At 46.1% G+C, this 23434-nt stretch overlaps 1 protein-coding gene across 4 annotated transcripts in view; it reads right to left on the bottom strand.

Annotated features, from left to right (window-relative positions):
* The window catches only part of LOC124125294, a 32255-nt gene extending 11372 nt beyond the window's left edge, over positions 1–20883 (bottom strand). The window contains exon 1 of one of the 4 annotated variants that reach the window (XR_007218168.1): positions 20555–20883. Coding sequence is in view for 3 of the 4 variants with exons in the window: in XM_048382763.1 (XP_048238720.1) it covers positions 20555–20609 (55 nt within the window). In the remaining variant the exon portion in view is untranslated. Of the gene's footprint in view, positions 1–471; positions 627–20554 lie in introns of those variants that run through there. The other 3 variants (XM_048382763.1, XM_048382761.1, XM_048382762.1) reach the window with 3 other exon arrangements.
* Positions 20884–23434: the final 2551 nt, after the last annotated feature.

Raw genomic sequence — 23434 nt, 5'->3', positions numbered from 1 at the left:
TCTTTTCTCATACAAGCTGCTGAAGTTAGCATAATTTCAACAAAGTTATCAATTGCCCCCTCAATATTGTTATCAAGTTCTTTGACTTGACAAAACTAACAATCAGTCAAGTGTTACCCAGGAGTGCCTTTATACTTATCACGATATGCTGCAAAGATTTCCAAAGTTTACACACTAATCCTGCACGAGACATATGGTGCATGTCGAGCTATGGGTCTATGACGTCACATGTGATGCGTTCATGAGCATCGGTTCACACAACATACCAGTATGTTCGTTTGTGCATCGAACCAATCTAATATCTCTTGAATATGAGTCAGACTTCATATATTAACCAACATGTATGGTATTCGCGTATCTCTTGGTGGTGAGTGTACATAGTCCCAACACCTGGTTCACAAACTAGATATTCACAGCACCAGGATCACAAACTACAAATTCCTGGCACTTTTCCGCCACAATTACTCCTACCTTTCTTTTTCCGGAAACACGCGAGAAGCGACGTAGTAATTTTCCTGGGCATGGTCACTAGGTCCACCCTACTGGAGGTGTGCGGTCAGTGTGAGGTCCGGCCACTCTCACAGTGGTCACTTCCGGGTCTCGTGCCACGTGCCGTGTTCCCAGCCCGCGGGCGGTGATCAATATCCCAGGTATGTACAACACCGAGGTGTCAGTCACACTTCCTGACGTGACGTCATCGCCCCGGGATGTATACGGTATATTTACCTACCTACGTCACGTGTCTGTAGATAACATTGTGCGGCAGTGATCCAAACACAGGTCACAAGTTTGTCAATACAATAATAATGTCATTGTGTATCGACTTGTTCACTCAACATACTCCACCCACCCATACCTTACCCGGACTGCTCGACGTCACGTCACAGGTTGTGTGTGGGGTAGTATGCTCTGCGTATGTCGATATGACATGAGGCACAAGTTCCAGACGGACATATAGTATGTGTTAGGTTTTGTTTAACGCCGCAACCATCTTCTTGTTGGTTTTTTTACGCCGCACTCACCAAAATTCCAACTATATGACGGCGGTTTGTAAATAATCGAGCCTTGACCAGCCAATCCAGTGGTTGACATCATGAGCATCAATCTACGCCATTGGGATGCGATGACATGTTCAACCAAGTCAGCGAGCCTGACCACCGGATCACATTGAGTGAGTGAGTGAGTGAGTATGGTTTTACGCCGCTTTTAGCAATATTCCAGCAATATCACGGCGGGGGACACCAGAAATGGGCTTCACACATTGTACCCATGTCGGGAATCGAACCCGGGTCTTCGGCGTGACAAGCGAACGCTTTAACCACTAGGCTACCCGACCGCCCCCGGATCACATTGGACGCCTCCTATGACACGCATGGGTTGGTGAAGACCTATTTTAACCCGGATCTTCACGGATCCGCCGCAGTCTGGACCAGACAAACCAAGGATTGATATTATGAGCTAATACATATGCCGCTGGGGTACGTTGATACGTCATCAACCAAGTTACCGAGTCTGACAAGACCGACCCCTTCAGTCGCTTCTCCCGACTGGGAAACCCGGAAACAAAACGGTGCATGTGTTTTAGATAGATGACAGATGCACATGGAAATGCATGTTTGATGGCATATTTATCCGACTAGGCGATACAGCACGTGGTTCCTGCGGGGGACGAGATGATGCATGGTTTATTGGAGATCGTAGACACACTTTTCGATACACAGATAATCTCACCAAGTGTCTTTTAATATCGCTTACTTCAACATGACTAGATACATGAGTTCTGTCAGTAGCATTGGAAGTTGGTGTGATGAAGTAAGACAAGTTCTATGGATGAATAACTTCTTTATTACAATTAGTGCGACGTTTCGGGGTAGATCCTAACATCTTCATCAAGCAAGTGAGGCTTGATAAAGGTCACTTACTTGATAAAGGTGATAGGATCTACACCGAAACGTCGCACTAATTGTAATAAAGAAGTTGTTCATCCATCGAACTTGTCTCACTAGATACATGAGGCTTAAACATGTATTGACAACTGTTGGTATATTTCATATCAAAAGACACGTGGTGGCCAACATTTTCAGTTTGTTAATAGCAGTAACGGTCTTGAGGGATTTCGATGGCTGATGTAATTTTATTGTGACGTCACAATCATCTGAAAAACATTGTGATTTTATTTCATTGTAGTGAGATCTAGGGAATATTGTTTGATCACACCCAGGCCATACCTCCTGTGGAAACCAGTTTGGGAGATAACATTATATCTACCTATACCGTCACCAAGCAGTGAATGGGTGCACGGTAGGGTGAGATGGTAATATGACTGATAACCCTCTAGCGCCTCACAGGCAGCTTGGGTTGTATACCTCCCAAGGAGCTGAGATAGGTAATCGAGTTCACACTGACCCATTGTCCGGGGTAATAATGGTGTTAGAACCTTGAGCAGGATTCAACTGATGTAGCCATTTATCATCATCATCCTCATCCTCATCCTCATCCTCATCATCTTCATCATCATCATCATCATCATCGTCGTCGTCGTCGTCGTCGTCGTCGTCATTTTTATTATTACCATCATCATCATTATTATTATTGTTATTAAGTACAGATTAAAAAAGAAAATGCAACAAAGAGGGTTTGGGTGATCCTGTCGGTCAGTCAGTCATGCTGGTTAGGCTCATCATCAGCTCAGGGCCCTTGCCCCCTCTACACGCAGCCCAGACAGCGAATGGGACTTCTCCCAGGAAGCGCTGCCTAGTCAAACCCACCCAGAACTTGTCGGAGAATGTGAAGACTCCCCAACACTGAAGCCTTCTGCATTACCCAGATTGTCAGAAGGGCAGTATTCCTGGTAGCAAACCCGGGTACTCTCCCAATGTCAGTCAACAGATGTGAGGTGAAATTTGGTTTAACGTCGCGTCCAAGATTATTGCACTTATATAGCTGCATGCACGTGTATGTGTGTGTGTGTGGCTGCTTGTACTAGTCCGGACTGATGCCGATGTATAGTGCTAGCTCACTGAGATACCATGCAGCAGTTTAACATGAATACCCCACTCAGACACAGTATACTGACTCCGAGCCGATCAGTCCTTGTTTTAGCCCCTTAATGCCGAGCTCCAGACAGGGTAACAACAAGAACCATATTTTAACGTCATTTGGTATGACGCGGCTGGGGATGGAACCCCGGACCTTCCGCTCTCCGGGTGGACGCTCTACCGTCAGTCAACAGATTTGGAGGTACCAAACCAAAGGCACCGAGAACAATGGGGAGTCGGACAACTTGCTACTTGGTCTTTGGGAGTAATAACTTGTGTTTATTCATCTGTAAAGTCATGTAATGAGTGCCGAGGACACACTCCCTGATTGACGAGGACAGATGGAGAGCCGCTGGCTACATTCCTCTACTGACATTACATGCATCAGCGCTCTCACCACCTGAATGACATGCTGGAGCTGACTGCATCAGTGACCAGATGTAGATGTATTGGTATATACCATATTCGACGTAATATGCGCCCCGCTCTAATAAGCACCCACGGCGGTATTTGCTTATATATTGGCTAGTGAACAATCCCAATAAGCACCCCTTCCGATTGATCAATATTCACAAGACGTATTAATTCGCGTACAATACGCACTCGTGTGTTATATGCATCCTTAATTATGGGCAATTAAATTCTAGAAAAATATATCTGTCATACATGAACATTTCAGGCTGTCAGCATAAACCTCGAAATGTATCTTTCAACTCTGTTTTTTTCACCAAAATAATATTCTAATAAGACCCCCTTTTTCTAATTTTGAGATCGCCCTGGGCGCTTATTACGTCGATTACGGTATTTGTTTTTAATTTCATTTCAGGTTTTTACGCACATAGTTGTTAGTTTCACCAGTCAGCTATAACAAAGTGGGGGGCACGGGTGGCCCAGTCGTCTAAGGCGCCTCGATTCGCTGTGCAGAGTTGCGTCCCTTGGCCACGCCAGAAACCTATGATTGTGGGTTCGAATCCCGGTTCTCCCCGATTATGTTTCTAGGTTTGTCAGCACCATACCCGTGCTCGTGGGTTTCACCGAAGTGGTAAACGTCTGAGACCTGCATCACTTCAGGCTTTCCTCCCACATTAAGCTGACACGCCGCGATATAACTGGAGTACTGTTTAAAGCGGCGTAAAACCCAACTCACTCACTCACTCACTATAACAAAGTGTATATGGCCTGTTTTACCTACTAACTGCCCCGAGATGTATATGCTGATTGACCAAGCTTACAGTTATTGTTAAACGGCATGCCTTGGTTTCACTGCATTCTTTCTGAGCACATGAGTGAGTGAGAATGGTTTTACAGCGCTTTTGACAATATTCCAGCAATATCACGGCGGGGGACACCAGAAATGGGCTTCACACATTGTACCCATTTCGGGAATCGAATCCGGGTCTTCGGCGTGACGAGCGAACGCTGTAACCACTAGGCTACCCGACCGCCCCTGAGCACATAAACTGATAGAACTGATCAGACCAGCAAGGAATAACGTCTACATTTCTTGGCGTGGTTGAGTAACAGACATTGAGAAACCTGACCAATCACGGCCACCCTTCCATATATGTAACCAGGGGAGGTAACTGGGTACCGCCGATCACGGCCACCCTTCCATATATGTAACCAGGGGAGGTAACCGGGTACCTCCGATCACGGCCACCCTTCCATATATGTAACCAGGGGAGGTAACCGGGTACCGTCGATCACGGCCACCCTTCCATATATGTAACCAGGGGAGGTAACCGGGTACCAGCGATCACGGCCACCCTTCCATATATGTAACCAGGGGAGGTAACCGGATACCGCCGATCACGGCCACCCTTCCATATATGTAACCAGGGGAGGTAACCGGATACCGCCGATCACGGCCACCCTTCAATATATGTAACCAGGGGAGGTAACCGGGTACCGCCGATCACGGCCACCCTTCCATATATGTAACCAGGGGAGGTAACCGGGTACCGCCGATCACGGCCACCCTTCCATATATGTAACCAGGGGAGGTAACCGGATACCGCCGATCACGGCCACCCTTCCATATATGTAACCAGGGGAGGTAACCGGGTACCGCCGATCACGGCCACCCTTCCATATATGTAACCAGGGGAGGTAACCGGGTACCGCCGATCAGGATGACATTCTAGACCTTCATTCCCACTCACTCATACGTGACGTTGAATCTGATGCCGAGGTGATCATTCGTCACCAACTCGTGTTATTCCGGGACAAGCCGAATAGCGACTCGTGCCCATCTCGTGGCCATTTTTGCAATCGGGTTTCGCAAACGGGCACACCTAAAACAATTGTCAATTCGTTGCGTAATGGTTCACATATATTTCACCATATATTACATATATTTTAGATGCAATTTAAAGCACGTCAGGACATGCGGAATTTACAGTATGATTGAACACATTGAACTGTGTCTTGGATATATTTTTAGGTGCAAGACATATGTAAAATCAAAAATTATTTCTGAGGGATTCTTTGACGAAGAACTTGAAATCATACGCGCATTCATAACATTCATCGATAATGGATGAGTCTTCTTGCAGGTTACGGAAAGGGGCGAGTGGTGACGAATGTGAGGCGTTGTATCCCATGCCTGGTAAACTCCAGATTTGTCCTGAGGAATTTTGACGTATTTTGCGACCGATAATGTCCCAAATACCCTAAGTGGGATTACGATCAGCAATATTTCAGCAATATTTCAGCAATATTTACGTGCTGCTGCCCTATAATTATTATACGTCCCGGCCTAAACATGAGGCAGAAAAGGTCAAAATTATCCTTGAAACAGAGATCATAACTGTATCAATATCAAAGTGCAAATATGGGTGCAAATACTACACACTGTAGAGGGGGTGGGGATGGGGGAGAGTGGGGGTAACACTACACACTGTAGAGGGGGTGGGGGAGAGTGGGGTAACACTACACACTGTAGAGGGGGTGGGGGTGGGGGAGAGTGGGGGTAACACTACACACTGTAGAGGGGATGAGGGAGAGTGGGGTAACACTACACACTGTAGAGGGGATGAGGGAGAGTGGGGTAACACTACACACTGTAGAGGGGGTGGGGGAGAGTGGGGTAACACTACACACTGTAGAGGGGGTGGGGGAGAGTGGGGGTAACACTACACACTGTAGAGGGGGTGGGGGAGAGTGGGGGTAACACTACACACTGTAGAGGGGGTGGGGGAGAGTGGGGGTAACACTACACACTGTAGAGGGGGTGGGGGAGAGTGGGGTAACACTACACACTGTAGAGGGGATGAGGGAGAGTGGGGTAACACTACACACTGTAGAGGGGGTGGGGGAGAGTGGGGGTAACACTACACACTGTAGAGGGGGTGGGGGAGAGTGGGGTAACACTACACACTGTAGAGGGGATGAGGGAGAGTGGGGTAACACTACACACTGTAGAGAGGGTGGGGGAGAGTGGGGTAACACTACACACTGTAGAGGGGGTGGGGATGAGGGAGAGTGGGGTAACACTACACACTGTAGAGGGGGTGGGGGAGAGTGGGGTAACACTACACACTGTAGAGGGGGTGGGGATGAGGGAGAGTGGGGTAACACTACACACTGTAGAGGGGATGAGGGAGAGTGGGGTAACACTACACACTGTAGAGGGGATGAGGGAGAGTAGGGTAACACTACACACTGTAGAGGGGATGAGGGAGAGTGGGGTAACACTACACACTGTAGAGGGGATGAGGGAGAGTGGGGTAACACTACACACTGTAGAGGGGATGAGGGAGAGTGGGGTAACACTACACACTGTAGAGGGGGTGGGGGAGAGTGGGGGTAACACTACACACTGTAGAGGGGGTGGGGGAGAGTGGGGTAACACCACACACTGTAGAGGGGTGGGGGAGAGGGAGATTTGGGGTAACACTACACACTGTAGAGGGGGTGGGGGAGAGTGGGGGTAACACCACACACTGTAGAGGGGTGGGGGAGAGGGAGATTTGGGGTAACACTACACACTGTAGAGGGGGTGGGGGTGAGTGGGGGTAACACTACACACTGTAGAGGGGGTGGGGGAGAGTGGGGTAACACTACACACTGTAGAGGGGGTGGGGGAGAGTGGGGGTAACACTACACACTGTAGAGGGGGTGGGGGAGAGTGGGGTAACACTACACACTGTAGAGGGGGAGAGGGAGAGTTGGGGTAACATTACACACTGTAGAGGGGGTGGGGGAGAGTGGGGTAACACTACACACTGTAGAGAGGGTGGGGGAGAGTGGGGTAACACTACACACTGTAGAGAGGGTGGGGGAGAGGGAGAGTGGGGTAACACTACACACTGTAGAGGGGGTGGGGGAGAGTGGGGTTAACACTACACACTGTAGAGGGGGTGGGGGAGAGTGGGGTAACACTACACACTGTAGAGGGGGGGGGGAGAGTGGGGTAACACTACACACTGTAGAGGGGGTAGGGGAGAGGGAGAGTTGGGGTAACACTACACACTGTAGAGGGGGGGGGGGGAGAGTGGGGTAACACTACACACTGTAGAGGGGGTGGGGGAGAGTGGGGGTAACACTACACACTGTAGAGGGGGTGGGGGAGAGTGGGGGTAACACTACACACTGTAGAGGGGGTGGGGGAGAGTGGGGGTAACACTACACACTGTAGAGGGGGTGGGGAGAGTGGGGTAACACTACACACTGTAGAGGGGGTAGGGGAGAGGGAGAGTGGGGGTAACACTACACACTGTAGAGGGGGTGGGGGTGGGGGAGAGTGGGGGTAACACTACACACTGTAGAGGGGGTGGGGGAGAGTGGGGTAACACTACACACTGTAGAGGGGGGGGGGAGAGTGGGGTAACACTACACACTGTAGAGGGGGTAGGGGAGAGGGAGAGTTGGGGTAACATTACACACTGTAGAGGGGGTGGGGGAGAGTGGGGTAATACTATACACTGTAGAGGGGGTGGGGGAGAGTGGGGGTAACACTACACACTGTAGAGGGGATGAGGGAGAGTGGGGTAATACTACACACTGTAGAGGGGGTGGGGGAGAGTGGGGTAATACTACACACTGTAGAGGGGGTGGGGGAGAGTGGGGGTAACACTACACACTGTAGAGGGGGTGGGGGAGAGTGGGGTAATACTACACACTGTAGAGGGGGTGGGGGAGAGTGGGGGTAACACTACACACTGTAGAGGGGGTGGGGGAGAGGGAGAGTTGGGGTAACATTACACACTGTAGAGGGGGTGGGGGAGAGTGGGGTAATACTATACACTGTAGAAACGAGGAGAGGGGGTGGTGGAGGGTGTAGGTAACACTATACACTGTAGAAACGAGGAGAGGGGGTGGGGGAGACTTTGGGTAACACTACACACTGTAGAAACGAAGGGAGGGGTAGGGTGGTGGAGGGTGGGGGCAACACCACACACTGTAGTAACAAGAAAAGGGGTTGGGGTGGGGAAGACTGGGAGCAACAGCACACACTGTAGTAACAAGAAGAGGGGGTGGGGTGGGGAAGAGTGGGGGCAACACCACACACTGTAGTAACAAGAAAAGGGGTTGGGGTGGGGAAGAGTGGGGGCAACACCACACACCGTAGTAACAAGAAGAGGGGGTGGGGTGAGGAAGAGTGGGGGCAACACCACACACTGTAGTAAGGAGAAGAGGGTGTGGAGTGGGGAAGAGTGGGGGCAACGCCACACACTGTAGTAAGGAGAAGAGGGGGTGGGGTGGGGAAGAGTGGGGGCAACGCCACACACTGTAGTAAGGAGAAGAGGGGGTGGGGTGGGGTGGGGAAGAGTGGGGGCAACGCCACACACTGTAGTAAGGAGAAGAGGGTGTGGAGTGGGGAAGATTGGGGGCAACACCACACACTGTAGTAAGGAGAAGAGGGGGGTGGGGTGGGGAAGAGTGGGGGCAACGCCACACACTGTAGTAAGGAGAAGAGGGGGTGGGGTGGGGAAGAGTGAGGGCAACGCCACACACTGTAGTAAGGAGAAGAGGGTGTGGGGTGGGGAAGAGTGGGGGCAACACCACACTGTAGTAAGGAGAAGAGGGGGTGCTGTGGGGAAGAGTGGGGGCAACAGCACACACCGTAGTAACGAGAAGTGGGGTAGGGGTGGGGAAGAGTGGGGGCAACACCACACACTGTAGTAACAAGAAAAGGGGTTGGGGTGGGGAAGAGTGGGGGTAACACTACACACTGTAGAGGGGGTGGGGGAGAGTGGGGGTAACACTACACACTGTAGAGGGGGTGGGGGTGGGGGAGAGTGGGGGTAACACTACACACTGTAGAGAAGGGGGGGGGGAGAGTGGGGGTAACACTACACACTGTAGAGGGGGTTGGGGAGAGTGGGGGTAACACTACACACTGTAGAGGGGGTGGGGGTGGGGGAGAGTGGGGTAATACTGTACACTGTAGAGGGGGTAGGGTATGGGGGAGAGTGGGATAATACTATACACTGTAGAAACGAGGAGAGGGGGTGGTGGAGGGTGTAGGTAACACTATACACTGTAGAAACGAGGAGAGGGGGTGGGGGAGACTTTGGGTAACACTATACACTGTAGAAACGAGGTGAGGGGGTGGGGGAGACTTTGGGTAACACTACACACTGTAGAAACGAAGGGAGGGGTAGGGTGGTGGAGGGTGGGGGCAACACCACACACTGTAGTAGCAAGAAGAGGGGGTGGGGTGGGGAAGAGTGGGGGCAACACCACACTGTAGTAAGGAGAAGAGGGGGTGGGGTGGGGAAGAGTGGGGGCAACACCACACACTGTAGTAAGGAGAAGAGGGGGTGGGGTGGGGAAGAGTGGGGGCAACACCACACACTGTAGTAAGGAGAAGAGGGGGTGGGGTGGGGAAGAGTGAGGGCAACACCACACACTGTAGTAAGGAGAAGAGGGGGTGGGGTGGGGAAGAGTGGGGGCAACACCACACACTGTAGTAAGGAGAAGAGGGGGTGGGGTGGGGAAGAGTGGGGGCAACACCACACACTGTAGTAAGGAGAAGAGGGGGTGGGGTGGGGAAGAGTGGGGGCAACACCACACACTGTAGTAAGGAGAAGAGGGGGTGGGGTGGGGAAGAGTGGGGGTAACACCACACACTGTAGTAAGGAGAAGAGGGGGTGGGGTGGGGAAGAGTGGGGGCAACGCCACACACTGTAGTAAGGAGAAGAGGGGGTGGGGTGGGGAAGATTGGGAGCAACACCACACACTGTAGTATGGAGAAGAGGGGGTGGGGTGGGGAAGAGTGGGGGCAACACCACACACTGTAGTAAGGAGAAGAGGGGGTGGGGTGGGGAAGAGTGGGGGCAACGCCACACACTGTAGGAACGAGAAGAGTCACACGGCGGGGTCACACGACGACTCTGTGTATGTAGTGCGCCCTTGTCTCCCCTTCCCGTCGGGCCGCACAAGGAAGCTGAATCAGCCATGTTATAGTTCGTTACTATGGGGATTAACTGCTATAAATGACGGCTGCTGTCGGCACTGTACGGCCACAATGTATCTTCATGGTATATTTACTATCACGGTTTACTTCCCTACCTGTATGTTGTATATTCACAGTTCACCGAGCCGATAAGTGTCTGTACGGCCACAATGTATCTTCATGGTATATTTACTATCACGGTTTACTTCCCTACCTGTATGTTGTATATTCACAGGTCACCGAGCCGATAAGTGTCTGTACGGCCACAATGTATATTCATGGTATATTTACTATCACGGTTTACTTCCCTACCTGTATGTTGTATATTCACAGGTCACCGAGCCGATAAGTGTCTGTACGGCCACAATGTATCTTCATGGTATATTTACTATCACGGTTTACTTCCCTACCTGTATGTTGTATATTCACAGGTCACCGAGCCGATAAGTGTCTGTACGGCCACAATGTATCTTCATGGTATATTTACTATCACGGTTTACTTCCCTACCTGTATGTTGTATATTCACGGGTCACCGAGCCGATAAGTGTCTGTACGGCCACAATGTATCTTCATGGTATATTTACTATCACGGTTTACTTCCCTACCTGTATGTTGTATATTCACAGTTCACCGAGCCGATAAGTGTCTGTACGGCCACAATGTATCTTCATGGTATATTTACTATCACGGTTTACTTCCCTACCTGTATGTTGTATATTCACAGTTCACCGAGCCGATAAGTGTCTGTACGGCCACAATGTATCTTCATGGTATATTTACTATCACGGTTTACTTCCCTACCTGAATGTTGTATATTCACAGTTCACCGAGCCGATAAGTGTCTGTACGGCCACAATGTATCTTCATGGTATATTTACTATCACGGTTTACTTCCCTACCTGTATGTTATATATTCACAGTTCACCGAGCCGATAAGTGTCTGTACGGCCACAATGTATCTTCATGGTATATTTACTATCACGGTTTACTTCCCTACCTGTATGTTGTATATTCACAGTTCACCGAGCCGATAAGTGTCTGTACGGCCACAATGTATCTTCATGGTATATTTACTATCACGGTTTACTTCCCTACCTGTATGTTGTATATTCACAGTTCACCGAGCCGATAAGTGTCTGTACGGCCACAATGTATCTTCATGGTATATTTACTATCACGGTTTACTTCCCTACCTGTATGTTGTATATTCACAGTTCACCGAGCCGATAAGTGTCTGTACGGCCACAATGTATCTTCATGGTATATTTACTATCACGGTTTACTTCCCTACCTGTATGTTGTATATTCACAGTTCACCGAGCCGATAAGTGTCTGTACGGCCACAATGTATCTTCATGGTATATTTACTATCACGGTTTACTTCCCTACCTGTATGTTGTATATTCACAGGTCACCGAGCCGATAAGTGTCTGTACGGCCACAGTGTATCTTCATGGTATATTTACTATCACGGTTTACTTCCCTACCTGTATGTTGTATATTCACAGTTCACCGAGCCGATAAGTGTCTGTACGGCCACAATGTATCTTCATGGTATATTTACTATCACGGTTTACTTCCCTACCTGTATGTTGTATATTCACAGTTCACCGAGCCGATAAGTGTCTGTACGGCCACAATGTATCTTCATGGTATATTTACTATCACGGTTTACTTCCCTACCTGTATGTTGTATATTCACAGTTCACCGAGCCGATAAGTGTCTGTACGGCCACAATGTATCTTCATGGTATATTTACTATCACGGTTTACTTCCCTACCTGTATGTTGTATATTCACAGGTCACCGAGCCGATAAGTGTCTGTACGGCCACAGTGTATCTTCATGGTATATTTACTATCACGGTTTACTTCCCTACCTGTATGTTGTATATTCACAGTTCACCGAGCCGATAAGTGTCTGTACGGCCACAATGTATCTTCATGGTATATTTACTATCACGGTTTACTTCCCTACCTGTATGTTGTATATTCACAGTTCACCGAGCCGATAAGTGTCTGTACGGCCACAATGTATCTTCATGGTATATTTACTATCACGGTTTACTTCCCTACCTGTATGTTGTATATTCACAGTTCACCGAGCCGATAAGTGTCTGTACGGCCACAATGTATCTTCATGGTATATTTACTATCACGGTTTACTTCCCTACCTGTATGTTGTATATTCACAGTTCACCGAGCCGATAAGTGTCTGTACGGCCACAATGTATCTTCATGGTATATTTACTATCACGGTTTACTTCCCTACCTGTATGTTGTATATTCACAGTTCACCGAGCCGATAAGTGTCTGTACGGCCACAATGTATCTTCATGGTATATTTACTATCACGGTTTACTTCCCTACCTGTATGTTGTATATTCACAGTTCACCGAGCCGATAAGTGTCTGTACGGCCACAATGTATCTTCATGGTATATTTACTATCACGGTTTACTTCCCAACCTGTATGTTGTATATTCACAGTTCACCGAGCCGATAAGTGTCTGTACGGCCACAATGTATCTTCATGGTATATTTACTATCACGGTTTACTTCCCTACCTGTATGTTGTATATTCACAGGTCACCGAGCCGATAAGTGTCTGTACGGCCACAATGTATCTTCATGGTATATTTACTATCACGGTTTACTTCCCTACCTGTATGTTGTATATTCACAGGTCACCGAGCCGATAAGTGTCTGTACGGCCACAATGTATCTTCATGGTATATTTACTATCACGGTTTACTTCCCTACCTGTATGTTGTATATTCACAGGTCACCGAGCCGATAAGTGTCTGTACGGCCACAATGTATCTTCATGGTATATTTACTATCACGGTTTACTTCCCTACCTGTATGTTGTATATTCACAGTTCACCGAGCCGATAAGTGTCTGTACGGCCACAATGTATCTTCATGGTATATTTACTATCACGGTTTACTTCCCTACCTGTATGTTGTATATTCACAGTTCACCGAGCCGATAAGTGTCTGTACGGCCACAATGTATCTTCATGGTATATTTACTATCACGGTTTACTTCCCTACCTGTATGTTGTATATTCACAGGTCACCGAGCCGATAAGTGTCTGTACGGTTTATTTACTCTAGCTGGGAACAAAACCAACACCCAAACTCGCTTCAAACCTGGCACGATTTCCTCTCACGCCACGTGCTTTAAATATTCTCGTAGTTGTGTATAGTAGTAATAGAAGTATCAGTAGTAGTAGTAGAAGTAGTAGTAGTTGTTGTAGTAGTGGTAAAGTAAACGTGGTAGTTTGTCTGTTCCAGACTCGACTTGATGGAATACTGATAGATAGATAGATAGATAGATAGATAGATAGATAGATAGATGTTGACTAGTATTTCCGGTGATTGCGGTGATCAGTTGATAATGTTTTCTGAGATAGGGAAAGCATCGTGTCATTTGAAAACTTGAGGTTATTAAAAATGTTAGTAAATTTTGGGAGCCATGCTTTACCGCGCTCTACAACCTAGTTACCGTTATATTGGGAGCCATGCTTTACCGCGCGCTACAACCTAGTTACCGTTATATTGGGAGCCATGCTTTACCGCGCGCTACAACTAGTTACCGTTATATTGGGAGCCATGCTTTACCGCGCTCTACAACCTAGTTACCGTTATATTGGGAGCCATGCTTTACCGCGCGCTACAACCTAGTTACCGTTATATTGGGAGCCATGCTTTACCGCGCGCTACAACCTAGTTACCGTTATACTGGGAGCCATGCTTTACCGCGCGCTACAACCTAGTTACCGTTATATTGGGAGCCATGCTTTACCGCGCGCTACAACCTAGTTACCGTTATATTGGAGTGCGCAGTAAGGGGAAAACTGTAGCTTGTACACTGGTATGGCGGTTAGAGTTATTTGCCCCTCCTGTCTCCTAGCAACCTTTCCATCTTGGCGGCAGACAAAGTTGAATTTGTCTCAAATCCGTCCGCAAAATCAAAAGTGTGGACGAACTTTGGCTTCGCTAAAGAGACAAACAGTGTCGACAAAAAGCGCATTGGTTGTAGAATTTGTGGACCAATTCTTAGATATAGTGGAAACACGACAAATTTGTACGATCACATGCGAAGAAAGCACTGTTCCACTGGTGCGACAAGGGGTGTCGGCGCCAGCGGCGAAACAGGTGGTAAGACATCGCCACCGAAGAAAAAACAAATAAAATTGACATACACAATGAACTCTAAGAAACTTCCTGCAAATTCACATCGTGCCCTTTCAATATCCGATGCCATTCTTGACTTCCTCATCATGGATTTGCGGCCCTTCAGTGTCAAGAGTAACAGGTTTCAGAAAACTTATTCAAGACTTAGTGTTGGAACTGACCTATACGACACCCTCACGTCAGTATTTTTCTGAGATAGCTTTGAAAAGGAAATACGAACAAACCAAGAAGCAAGTGACATCTGAGTCGGCAACGTTCACAGCTACGTCTACAACTGTCTTTCTCTTCCTCCGGATCCCCTACTTCCGGTATCTATATATGACGCATGTCCATTGTGATGAACACTCCTCGTGTGAAGTGTCGCGCGCCGTGGTGTGGGAGGGTAATGTGAGACATCCCCGGTTGTACTCGACCACCAGGAACACCAGGAGGAACAGACACTGGCCCTGTCGAATCATTTGTTTATCACCACTTAATGCCTGCCAGCTAGACCCGGCTAGGTTAAAACTCGAGATAACCCTTACATTCAGACATGGCAGATCTCGTAACAGGGGGTTGGTGTGACGGTCGCTATTGGCTGCGACTCATCAACACACAAAACTCCCTGCTGATCAAGGAATATCAACGTCGGAATTTCTTTTTTGATTTCTCAACATTTTGGTAATTTTGCAAAGGGTTGTAGAAAATCCTCGATAATTTCGCGATCTTTAAACAGCAATTAAACTGTTCGTTATAAATGAAGGTGAGCTACACATGTGTTTTATTAGTGCGTGTCAGTCATTCCCAGTTAAATGGAACAATTAGATCAGCAAAGTATAGAAAAAAATGTGAATTTTCATCCAAATTTTTAATTTCCTAAAGTAGAAACTTCAACAATACTAACCTGATATAACAGTGTAATTTACATAACAAAACCTGGTTAAACATTACAGATTCTACCGCAATTCCTACAGATCCTTTGATGGACAATGCAGCATATTTTAGATGCTAAAAGGAAACTAGATATTTTACGCACAATAACTTTTAAAGATGTCTACTTTATACTTAAAGTTTTTATTTGCATTTGCAAGAAATTAAACCCGAGGACAACAGATAAGCCTCATCACGGATCCCGTGAAGGCAAGTCTTCTTACATCAAAATATTTTGATAAATGGCACTGGGAAGTCATGTAATGTAGCCATATGAAAATATATAAAAAATCACTTTGAAAATTCCTCATTGACGAACAAGTTCTTTCCAAATATAACTTTTGTTGTATTTTACAAGGTATATACTTTTTGGTTGTTTCTTCCAGCTTTAAATAAACCTGATATAAACAATTGAGCTAAACATCATGAAAGTTAGCATAACGTTACATTCACAACATCTGCCGACAAAATATTTAAGTATTTTTGACAATTCAATTCTGGCTCACATGCAGGATTTTTGGCATTGGAATAAGAGGACTATACTGAAGTTTTCAGAATGCTTCTTAGTATTTCTGACATTGTCACATATATCTTATTTTAACATTTTCTTGATGGAAATGTTATTCACGACAATTGAAACATGGCACCCCAAGCTAGGAAATTACATCTGTGAATAATTTGCACATGTATTATGTGTTATTTTGTTTCCAATTAAGTTTCTGGTATACGTAACTAATTAATGCGCAGAAATGTATCTTAAAATACAGTACCATTTAGGAAAGAGTCCGTGTCATATCTGAGCGACTGCATTTGTACCATTTAACTGAGAATGACTGGTGTGTGTCTGTGTGTGTGTGTGTGTGTGTGTGTGTGAGAGAGAGAGAGAGAGAGAGAGAGAGAGAGAGAGAGAGAATGGATGGGCGGCTGTTTGAGTGAGAGAGTGGGTGAGTAGGGTAAGTGAGTGATGTTTGTTTGCCCCACTTGTAGAATTCCAGTTATATGACGGCGATCTGTAAATAATCAGACCAGACAATGCAGTGATCAACCAGGTCAGCGAGCCTGACCACCCGATCCTGTTTCTTGCCTTTTACGACAAGCATGGGCTGCTGGGATCCCCCTGAAGTGAAGCATCACCTATTTAATTAAGCATAAGAATCAACAAGAACAATGCGCGGGCTTCAAGCATATGCACAGTAAGCAGGCGGATCTCACATCACATGGTTCAGTATCAGAATCTTTGGCATCGATGTGACCCATGTGTAGACCTTTGAACTTGCTCTAGAGGAGCGGGACATTCACTTCATCCCAAACTACACACTACGACATTCAGCTGCCACGCTGTTATCGAAACTACATTCACATAAAACCTTGTTCCAATACAACTCATTCTTAATGCACTGCACAGATGTACGTGTGACCTATTATTCAAATGTGTTGCATTGTTGTCAAGTTCTAGCTTGTATTCTTTTGCCCGGAAACACTTCCCCGGAAAAATGAATTCTGATAATGAGACTTGAAACAGGAAGATGATATCTGTTTATGCCATATGAGAAACACAAACACCCTTGACTCTGAGTGGGGGCCATACTGAAGCACGTGGGAATCATAAACATGTTGTTTTACGCCGCACGCTGCAATAGTCCAGCTGTATAAGGGGGCAGGCGTGGTCCCATCGCCTGACGCGACGCAACCCACGTGAAGCTTACACCGTGATATAACTGGATTACTGTTAAACACGGTGTATTTCACACTCACTCACTCACTCACTCACACACACACACTCACTCACTCACTCACACTCACTCACTCACTCACTCACACTCACTCACTCACTCACTCACTCACTCACTCACTCACTCACACACACACACTCACTCACTCACTCACTCACTCACTCACTCACTCACTCACACTCACTCACTCACTCACTCACTCCAGCTGTATGAATAAATAAATTATCGAGTCTGGACCGAACAATCCAGTCATTGATATTATAAGCAAACTCCCACTATGTCTTGGTTTGATGACGGGGGGGGGGGGCTTCGGGGTAGTCTTGTGGTTAAAGCGTTCGCTCGCCACGCCGTAGATTGGCCATTGGTTCAAAGTTTGAAGCCCAATTCTGGTGTACCCAGCCGTGGTACTGCTGGAATATATCTACATGCGGCGTAAAAAACCATGCTCACTCACTGGTATGACGACACACAAGCTGAGATTCAAAACCGGAGAAAAGATAAATCGTGCACAATTAACACCGAGTGTTAGACTGCTACTGACAGACACTGACCGCCATCAGGCCTTGTGTTACCCCAACCCAGTGTTCAACCCATCACACTAGGACAACTCTAGGACACTAGGACAACTCTAGGACACTAGGACAACTCTAAAATCGGTGTATAGTCCTTGTGAGTAGAGCTGAATATACCAAGTTAAAATATCCTCGAATATTAACTGTGGACCCGCATTACACTATAATTTCTAAATATATTAAATGTTGATGTATCACCATGTTCAAGGTTGAACATTCACAGTGAACAAGTGTGATTGTATGGCATTGTACGGGTCTGCCGTGTAATCTATACACTGTACACACATATCTATGTCAATTGAATTGTGAAAACCTCTACCAGGTGAAGCTCTGAGTATCCTGGAGTGTGTGACAGATACAGTTGTGAATAAACCTCACTTGACCCCGGAGGATACCTGGAGACTCCGCTATACTCTATCACTCCGAAAACATATCTCACTTCCGCAGACTAGATCGTGATCTCCGAGTATACACATTGTACACAACATATCTCACTTCCACAGACTAGATCGAGATCTCCGAGTATACACATTGTACACAACATATCTCACTTCCACAGACTAAATCGTGATCTCCGAGTATACACATTGTACACAACATATCTCACTTCCACAGACTAGATCGTGATCTCCGAGTATACACATTGTACACAACATATCTCACTTCCGCGGACTAGATCGTGATCTCCGAGTATACACATTGTACAGAACATATCTCACTTCCACAGACTAGATCGAGATCTCCGAGTATACACACTGTACACAACATATCTCACTTCCACAGACTAGATCGAGATCTCCGAGTATACACACTGTACACAACATATCTCACTTCCACAGACTAAATCGTGATCTCCGAGTATACACATTGTACACAACATATCTCACTTCCACAGACTAGATCGTGATCTCCGAGTATACACATTGTACACAACATATCTCACTTCCACAGACTAGATCGAGATCTCCGAGTATACACACTGTACACAACATATCTCACTTCCACAGACTAGATCGTGATCTCCGAGTATACACACTGTACGCAACAGATCTCACTTCCACAGACTAGATCGTGATCTCCGAGTATACACATTGTACACAACATATCTCACTTCCACAGACTAGATCGTGATCTCCGAGTATACACACTGTACACAACATATCTCACTTCCACAGACTAGATCGTGATCTCCGAGTGTACACATTGTACACAACATATCTCACTTCCACAGACTAGATCGTGATCTCCGAGTGTACACATTGTACACAACATATCTCTAATGCCAGCACGCGTATATGACGAACAATATATGTGATATTACTAGACATATATAACGGAGATTATATCGAATATCAATATGCGAGATATGCAATCAACATGACTATAATGGTAAACATACCTGCTGTCAACACGTGTAAAGTTAATGGCCAATATACCTGCTATCAACATGACAAGTATGGTCAATATACCTTCTATCAACACGTGTAAAGATAATGGCCAATATACCTGCTATCAAAATGACTATTATGGCCAATAAACCTGCTATCAACACGTGTAAAGATAATGGCCAATATACCTGCTATCAACACGTGTAAAGATAATGGCCAATATACCTGCTCTCAACACATGTAAAGATAACGGTCAATATACCTGCTATCAACACGTGTAAAGATAATGGCCAATATACCTGCTATCAACATGTGTAAAGATAACGGTCAATATACCTGCTATCAACATGTGTAAAGATAATGGCCAATATACCTGCTATCAACATGTGTAAAGATAATGGCCAATATACCTGCTATCAACATGTGTAAAGATAATGGTCAATATACCTGCTATCAACACGTGTAGAGATAACGGTCAATATACCTGCTATCAACACATGTAAAGATAACGGTCAATATACCTGCTATCAACATGTGTAAAGATAACGGTCAATATACCTGCTATCAACATGTGTAAAGATAATGGCCAATATACCTGCTATCAACATGTGTAAAGATAATGGCCAATATACCTGCTATCAACATGTGTAAAGATAAAAATACATTGCTGCAAGGTGTATTCCTTTATATAAAAGTCTGACTCGTAGTTTTGTAGCTCTATGTGTGGAGACATGCAGGGATACAGGTGGCAGATACCCGTCAACACGGGTCAGGGTGCATTCTACCCTTATGACCAGGCCGACCCCGACGTAGACAGGGGGCCCGGCAGTCTGAGTGAGTGAGTATGATTTTACGCCGCTTTTAGCAATATTCCAGCAATATCACAGCAGGGGACACTAGAAAGAGGCTTCACACTTTGTACCCATGTGGGGAATCGAACCTGGGTACTCGGCGTGACGAGCGAACACTTTAACCACCATTTCCCGACCACCCTGCAGTCTGGGGGTGACCACGCAGCCCGGGTGGTCAGTCAGACTCAGGGACTTGGTTGATGGGGTATTCTCCCGCCCCGACGGTGGGGATCGCTGCTCCCGATTCGAATATTTACACACCGCCGTCACATACTAAAAGTAATTTGCTGTAGGCGGCGTTTAACAACAATTCAAATCCAGTCCAAGTGTTGCTATTCGTGTTAATATATGTGACTCAGTGTCTCAGCGTGACAGACTCACAACAGGACATTATTCGACAGTGACATTACGAAACTACCCCCGCAGTACCCCAGATCACGAAAAACAAAAGCCACCTACCCGTGTCCTTATTTTTCTTGAAGCCAAAAAGTTTGAAGAATCCCTTAAACGGCATGATGTTATTTGCGGTGTAGGTCGGGCCGTGTCGCTGATAGTTCTACTGTGGCTTGTCGATGTCACGCATTTCACTTCCGCGTTGACGGCGGTCTGTCAACTGCGCTGTCACAATCTTTCTTCCTCGTTTACTTCTGCGTTATAGCGCTCAACGCCTCGTTATAGCGCTGCGAGTGAGTATGTTATCGGACCCGTTCCTACTGAGTACTGAATAACAGGAGAACAACGCGCCGTATGAATAGATCTTGTATTGGTCTTGTGTGTTCTCTTGCTGTGTACACGGTATACATGCACGTTGTACGACTGTGAATGTGGTGTGATATATTCATTACCGCCCGGGTCACAGTGTGTATCATCACCATGGCAACGGGCGTGTGAATGTTGTGTAACGAAGCTGTCAGCAGTATTCCCGCTACATAAGTGAGTGAGTGAGTAAGTGAGTGAGTGAGTGAGTGAGTGAGTGAGTGAGTGAGTGAGTATTGTCTTAGGCCGCTTTTAGCAATATTCCAGCAATATCACGGCGGGGGTCATCAGGAATATTGTGAAAAAAGATCCGTGTCGGGTCGGTACGAGGACAAGCTATCACCACATCCATCAGCTAGTCTCTCATTGCCAGAGGATGACAGCATGAGTAATGACCAAAGCCGTCGGAAGATGATGACAAACAGGGGTTGATAGAATGATTGATCCACAATGTCGGTGTGGGATGACAAACAGGGGTTGATAGAATGATTGATCCACAATGTCGGTGTGGGATGACAAACAGGGATTGATAGAATGATTGATCCACAATGTCGGTGTGGGATGACAAACAGGGATTGATAGAATGATTGATCCACAATGTCGGTGTGGGATGACAAACAGGGGTTGATAGAATGATTGATCCACAATGTCGGTGTGGGATGACAAACAGGGGTTGATAGAATGATTGATCCACAATGTCGGTGTGGGATGACAAACAGGGATTGATAGAATGATTGATCCACAATGTCGGTGTGGGATGACAAACAGGGATTGATAGAATGATTGACCCACAATGTCGGTGTGGGATGACAAACAGGGATTGATAGAATGATTGACCCACAATGTCGGTGTGGGATGACAAACAGGGGTTGATAGAATGATTGATCCACAATGTCGGTGTGGGATGACAAACAGGGGTTGATAGAATGATTGATCCACAATGTCGGTGTGGGATGACAAACAGGGGTTGATAGAATGATTGATCCACAATGTCGGTGTGGGATGACAAACAGGGGTTGATAGAATGATTGATCCACAATGTCGGTGTGGGATGACAAACAGGGGTTGATAGAATGATTGATCCACAATGTCGGTGTGGGATGACAAACAGGGGTTGATAGAATGATTGATCCACAATGTCGGTGTGGGATGACAAACAGGGATTGATAGAATGATTGATCCACAATGTCGGTGTGGGATGACAAACAGGGGTTGATAGAATGATTGATCCACAATGTCGGTGTGGGATGACAAACAGGGGTTGATAGAATGATTGATCCACAATGTCGGTGTGGGATGACAAACAGAGATTGATAGAATGATTGATCCACAATGTCAGAGGTTGACAGCATGATTGACCAACAAACAAAAAACAAGTGGTATACAATCAACAATTACAAAATTTATTAGGTTTATAAATCAATACAAATTACTGCACAACAAGTACAACAGTAGTACACAATAGAGTGATGGTACAACATTCAATGGCAGTACACAATAGAGTGGTGGTACAACGTTCAATGGCAGTACACAATAGAGTGGCGGTACAACATTCAATGGCAGTACACAATAGAGTGGTGGTACAACATTCAATTGCAGTACACAACAGAGTGGCGGTACAACATTCAATGGCAGTACACAATAGAGTGGTGGTACAACGTTCAATGGCAGGACAGAATGCGAGAGCAGTGGAAATGACAAAGACAAGAATAATAATCACCTCGTCGCAACACTGGTCAAGCTTCCGAGATAGGCCTAGGCTGAAAACCAGGTGAAAAGTGATCTTCACACGAAAGCTGGTCTTGATGTTATATCAGATGAAATGTGAGATGACACAGGGACGCGCCCGTCCCACTCTATAGTCTAACCAGCCTCCAGCTCTTTCTACACAGTGCCAGACCAGTCCAGTCCACTTGAACATTACAGACCATTCCACATGTTTCTGTAACTCTTGACAACCACCAATGCTATTCCGAAGGTTTGAATATAATTCGAACATTTAAATATTACATCTTCCTCACCACTGTTTACATTAATTAGTTCTACACCCTAACAACTAATCATTGTCCAAATACGAGCTTCGACTGAAGCGCAACAGATACAATGTAATACTGTTACAATCATTGTTTAACATAAATTACACTGCCAAATAACAATAGTTAAATGAATACAAATTTTGTTATTCTGTTGTTGGCCATGTGAGTATAAAATATTTGAACAGTTTATTGGCTAAAATAAAGTAAGTCACAAAGATACACTCTTCAAAAAAAGAAACGCATAGGTAGTGTGCAGTTCACTGAATCTGACTACTCAAAACAATCCGGTATATAAACTGGATGTATGTTATTGGAAACTTTTGATGGCCTGATATTCGACAAACGGTGCGTCAAAACGCAGCCATTGTCGATTTGCAATGTCTTAAACGACATTGTTTTCACACTTAACTCGTGGTAGTGCCTATAAAAAGGCAACCATTAGCCAATAATTTGTAATTTGTCATTCAATTGTCAACATTTCTCAAGTATGAAAATGCCGAAACTCCAAAGAGGGGAATCGCCACTTCAACGTCCACCACAACACCAT

Source organism: Haliotis rufescens, unplaced genomic scaffold, assembly GCF_023055435.1.
Source record: "Haliotis rufescens isolate VD_foot unplaced genomic scaffold, xgHalRufe1.0.p SCAF_41, whole genome shotgun sequence".
Classification (NCBI taxonomy): domain Eukaryota; kingdom Metazoa; phylum Mollusca; class Gastropoda; order Lepetellida; family Haliotidae; genus Haliotis; species Haliotis rufescens.
This window is presented reverse-complemented; position numbering and strand designations above follow the sequence as displayed.